We start from the raw sequence: 5,503 nt of genomic DNA on the forward strand, positions 1-5,503 counted from the left end.
GAGTAGAAAATGATCCCGGCCGGGATGGATCTTATCCCGGAACACCAAACGGGTCCAAGGTCGAGATTGACCGGGATCAGTGAGTTGAGGACATCATTTTCACGGATTAAGAGATTGAGGTTTGATTCCGACTAGCTGCATGAATTCAAGGTTTAAAACAGACTTTTCCCGGTGTGAGCTAATGCGCCAATTCCACAGGCTCGCGCGGTGCCTGGTCCGTCGTGTTAACAAAATTTGAAGTGTAGAGCTAAACGAGTTGCTACGACTGTATGTGGCAATGTCGCAGCTCGGCGCGGACAAGGAAGGAGGCAGCCCGTGACCGGAATGCGGCGAGTCTGACGGACGCGCGATCGGGCGGCGGGCCCGGTCCACGTGCCGCCGCGTCGGAACGGCGTCACAGGCGGTGTCCGGCGCACCCAGCCGCATCGCGTCGACGGCCACCGCCCCATCACCGCGCACCGACGCCAGCCTGCCGCCTGCGTGGTCCCGCTCTAGGACCCGTCGACTTAACCTTGCTTCCCGTTTGGGAGAAACCGTTCATTATCGGACGTCCAGTACAAAATGCATATGCGTGTGGCCTTCAACTTGCGTCTCGTTGCCTCGCCTGAAACCTGCAGCCAGCGTGATTCGTGCCGCGAGCGTCTATTTTCGTCTGGGGAAGCGCCTCTGATCTCACCAACGGGCTCGACGGACGGAGGATTGGGCCGAGAGAAGCACGGAATCACGAGGGGGGAATGCGGGCACCAAACCTGCTGGTGCGCACGTCGGATCCCGTCCCGAACATGGAATGGTCGGCGCGGCGGAGATACCAGGTCGACACGCGTCGACGGCGCACATGTATAAGGCAGCAGGGCTGTACCTGCCGCCGGACCGGCCCACGCGCACACTCGTTTCCGTCCCAAGCTCTTCCCCACCTCGCTCTCCCTCCTCGCGCTTTCCTGCACCAGGCACACAAAACCCTCGCTCCAGAGGCACACGCAAGGCCTAACCAACGGCTGTAACTGTCGTCAGTCGTCACCACTGTTGCCGCCCCTTAAATATCCCAAAAGACCACCCCAAGCCCAAAAACGCAAGCAAAACGCAGCGCAGACACACTCCGTCCACACAAACACGCGAGCAGCGGGCGAGCATCCAGAGGTCAAGCATTTCCCCAGTGCCTGGCTGGAATCGGAGCTTCAAGCTATCTGCGTCCACACTCGTCGAGTATTCCGGCCATGGCCGTGGCGGAGCCGTCAAGAACAGGGCCGCCGCCTCGCGTCTTCCTCCTCGTCTTCGCCATCCTTCTCACGGCCACAGGTGAGCGCCGTGCAACTCTGTGACTATACATCCTCGCATATTCGCTTCGCACGCTAGCTAGAGAGGGTTTTGCGGGGCATACAGAGGGTGGGATTAGAGATTGTGTACATGATCATTGCATGATGATGCTCCAAAGGACCTTCGAATTTGTGCTTCACCCGGTAGAGCTAACTCGTTTTGGTTTGGGCTCAAAGCTGCGATCCTTTGTTTTCCTTGTATTGTAAATGCTTTACATGCCATTTGTGTTGTACGCTAGCTGATGTCTATTTAGTTCCATTGTCATCTATCAAACTTATCACACAACATCATTGATCATGGAGCGAAGTGGTCTTTCATTTCTTGTTTCCTCTGTACAGAGTTTCTCTCTGATATCTGATGCGTTTATTTTATTTTAATTCTTTTCGGAGTGCAATCTTTGCTCTCCTTTTTAGTCTCAAAATGTTTTTTTCAAGCCCCCAAAATTAAAATTTAATCTTGGCTGCCTGATTTCCCTTAAGTACCAGCATGACATGACGATCTAGCTATCGATAGTGGTTGTTAGGTGTACTTGCTGAGATTATCTTATCACTTATCTGGACGTAGTAGTACGTTTTAAACGAATATCCAGAGAGCTCACATGGTCCCTCAAGGTGCTCCATGGCGTAAGGAAGGCTGCCCACTACGTACCACTAGGGAGCATCTCCCAAATCCCAATACCAAATCCAAGCCATTCCGGCATTATTTTCCCTTTGCTTTCCTTCCCAAATTGACGTGGATCCGATCTGGTGCTGAGCTGCGATGACTTTCCCAGTAAAGTATCTCCCAAAGGGTACCCAAGTGGCTTGCTCATTACAGTTCTTGAGCTAAACCTGGTGTACTTTTGGATCGCTTGTGGCCATTGGATGACTGGAGCAAAATGAAACGCTCTAAAAAGGTACTCCCTCCGTTCGGAATTACTTGTCGCGGAAATGAATGTATCTAGACGTATTTTAGTTCTAGATACATCCATTTTTAAGACAAGTAATTCCGAACGGAGGGAGTATCTGACAACGTACGTGGTCTTTATATTGGCTTGATTCTTGGTAGGATGCCCCAGTCACATGCTCTTTCACATGTGGATCCGAGCTTTCACTGTATTGTGCAATTAAACAAGTACTCCCTGATGTTCTAACTTTTTTTCTAAATCAGATACATGTAGACATGTTTTGATGTGTTTGTCCACTCATTTCAGTCTTTATGTAGTTTATATTAGAATATCAACATCTTATAACAGTGAATGGAGGAAAGTATTTTGAACCTTTGAGGACGTGTCTCCAGTTGGACAAAATTGATCGACGTTTCATACTAATATATGATCCAAGCGATCATAATCAAATTAATCACAATCTCCAAATTAGTAATGAATATAGTGAGCATTGTCGTCAAGATCACCAATTAGTCATCTCCCCGTTTTGCCTGTGCGCGAAATGCAGTCTCTGTCTGTGAAAGTTGATGTTGATGCATGCATGCAGATCGTGGTTTTCTGACTTGTTAGTACAATGGCAGCAGATGAGGCGGTGGCAGCCGGAGGCCTATCGATCGGGATCAACTACGGGCAGATCGCGGACAACCTCCCTTCGCCGTCCCGCGTGTCCATGCTCCTCCGGTCGATGCAGGTGAGCAAAGTGAAGCTCTACGACGCCGACCAGAATGTGCTGAGCGCGTTCCTCGACACGGGTGTGGAGTTCGTCATCGGCATCGGCAACGAGAACGTGTCGGCGATGGTGGACCCGGCGGCCGCGCGGGCGTGGGTCCAGCAGCACGTCCGGCCGTACCTCCCGAGCACGCGCATCACCTGCATCACCGTCGGGAACGAGGTGTTCAAGGGCAACGACACCGACCTCAAGGACAGCCTCCTGCCGGCGATGAAGTCCGTGTACCAGGCGCTCGGCGCGCTGGGCCTGCAGGGGCAGGTGAACGTCACCACGGCGCACTCCCTGGACATCATGGGCAGCTCCTACCCTCCGTCCGCCGGCGCGTTCCGGCCGGACGTCGTCCCGTACATCCAGCCGCTCCTCGACTTCCTGTCGGCGGCGAGGTCCCCGTTCCTCATCAACTGCTACCCGTACTTCGCCTACAAGGACGACCCCACCGGCGTGCCGCTGGAGTACGTGCTCTTCCAGCCCAACGCCGGGGTGACGGACCCGACCACGGGACTCAACTACGACAACATGCTGTACGCCCAGGTGGACTCGGTGTACGCCGCGGTCCAGGCGCTGGGCCACACCGACGTGGACGTGAAGATCTCCGAGACCGGGTGGCCGTCCAAGGGCGACCCCGACGAGGCCGGCGCCACGCCGCAGTACGCCGGGATCTACATCGGAAACCTGCTGCGGAGGATAGAGACGAAGCAAGGGACGCCGCTGAGGCCGGCGGTGCCCATAGATGTCTACGTCTTCGCGCTCTTCAACGAGAACCTCAAGCCGGGGCCGGCCTCCGAGCGGAACTACGGGCTCTTCTACCCCGACGGCACGCCGGTCTACAATGTCGGCCTGCGCGGCTACCTCCCGCCGATGGATGAATCGGACGCCACGCGGACGGTAAGGACCTCCGGGATCCGTCTTCTCAGATTCTGCAAGTTCGTTGCAAACTTTCTGAATGTGGATCATACGTCGTCCGAGAATATTTGGTGTCTTGCTCTTTACGAGACGGCACTGTCGTCTTTTGCATTTCTACTTTGTGTGAGACCTGAGCCTGACGTGCCTGGAAATGGCCTCTGTCTTTTGCAGGCGATTCACTTCTTGGCGCTCATCGCCTTGGCATTTGTCACCCTCGTCTTATCCTGAGAGTATATACTGCTGACCACTGCAGACTGCAGTAAAGCGAGCAAAGATGTTGAGCCTGAGCATCTTTAGTTAAACCCAAAGCCCGAGCATCTTTTGCTGCTAGGGATTTCACTGGTAGATCACAAGGTGAGAAAACTGACTGAAAAACCTGCTTTTGGGAATTGCTTGTGGCTAACAATTGCAGCTTCTTTTCACCCAAGCAACGTGCTATTTCGCTGGAAAAAACTAACCGATGTGCTTTGTTTCTCCAGGATGCTCGTGACCATCAGAAACGCACAGCTAGCCCTGGCAAATCACTCTTGTCATTTCGGCAGCATACAGGAGCTGTAGCTGTTAACTCCATACATACATACATACTGAGAATGAAGTTTAACTAACTGCTTGGGCCATACATACATACTGAGAATGAAGTTTAACTAACTGCTTGGGCATGATAGATGGCCAATATTTGTACAAACAACAATCATTTAATAGGATTCCTCTTGATTCATTCTGGACATATCTTCTCTGTACATGAAGCTGTATAGTATTTGTACATAGGACAAAAATATTCAGGACAAGGCTGCCAATTTGTCACGTGTACTGTTCTTCTCGTGATACTTCTTAAAAGCATCTCCAACGCCGACCCTTAAATCGGACATCACATCCGTCTGCGGACAGGGGTCTGGACACTGATATGGGAGTTAGCCATTTAAAGTTTGCCGCTATCTTCCGGCCACATTTGATGTAAATTTAAACAAACTTGACAACTTCCATTTAAACTTAGATAATTTTCACATATAAGCGGTTGGTTTTCATCTAAACCGGAGCACATTCATTATATTTTCGACATATCTCAACTAAACTATAGCGGACTCGGCTATTCTGACCTAGTCTAAAAGATCGCCGGCCGCCGCCATGCCCGTTTCTCACGACATGTCTTCCTCATGGCTGGCAACAAGCTCACTGGACGGCCCTGAGCGCTAGAAAATGAAGCTTCAACAGGAGGGGAAGAGTAGCCTCCGCCTCCCGGAAGCGGGCAAGCTAATCGGCCGACGATAAGCCCACCAAGTTTCTAATTACTAGCTATCTATGAGACTTTGTGTGTATGATATGTTCAAATTTTTGGATCTTCTGAATGTTTAAATATTTGTGCAAATATCGCAGAAACTAGTCGTTGCACCCACTTGTCCGCTCTAGGGGAACCTGATGCCTCTCACTTTGTCTGTGGACTAGTAGTTGGGAATCTAGATGAACACCCTTGGAGACCGTAGAGAGATGGTTTGGCAATACAATACTCGGTGTATTGATTGGGTGCTGGTGCACGTATATATAAGTACATGTAGGCCTCGACCTCAACTATACACAACTAGGAGGTGGGCCACAATATACGTAATACATGCAACACATATATACTCAACACA

The 5,503-nt window shown here is 51.4% G+C and overlaps 1 protein-coding gene across 2 annotated transcripts; it reads left to right on the forward strand.

Moving 5' to 3' along the window:
* Positions 1-987: 987 nt before the first annotated feature.
* Positions 988-4,660, forward strand: LOC123053238 (glucan endo-1,3-beta-glucosidase 14). Of its 2 annotated transcripts, none has more exons than XM_044476685.1 (4): positions 988-1,296; positions 2,821-3,854; positions 4,044-4,226; positions 4,352-4,660. In XM_044476685.1, the coding sequence occupies exons 1-3, from the start codon at positions 1,215-1,217 to the stop codon at positions 4,098-4,100; spliced, it is 1,173 nt and encodes a 390-aa protein (XP_044332620.1). In that variant the 5' UTR covers positions 988-1,214; the 3' UTR covers positions 4,101-4,226; positions 4,352-4,660. The 2 variants fall into 2 exon arrangements, with proteins under 2 accessions (XP_044332620.1, XP_044332621.1); XM_044476686.1 differs by having other exon boundaries at positions 2,824-3,854.
* The last annotated feature ends 843 nt before the right edge of the window (positions 4,661-5,503 follow it).

This window comes from Triticum aestivum, chromosome 2D, assembly GCF_018294505.1.
Source record: "Triticum aestivum cultivar Chinese Spring chromosome 2D, IWGSC CS RefSeq v2.1, whole genome shotgun sequence".
Taxonomy (NCBI): Eukaryota; Viridiplantae; Streptophyta; class Magnoliopsida; order Poales; family Poaceae; genus Triticum; species Triticum aestivum.

Excerpts from the sequence above, each read along its gene's own strand:
- LOC123053238 (XM_044476685.1), top strand. The coding sequence starts at position 1,215 with ATGGCCGTGGCGGAGCCGTCAAGAACAGGGCCGCCGCCTCGCGTCTTC. Across the intron at positions 1,297-2,820 it reads CATCCTTCTCACGGCCACAG|CAGATGAGGCGGTGGCAGCC; the intron begins GTGAGCGCCGTG and ends GTACAATGGCAG. Across the intron at positions 3,855-4,043 it reads AATCGGACGCCACGCGGACG|GCGATTCACTTCTTGGCGCT; the intron begins GTAAGGACCTCC and ends TGTCTTTTGCAG.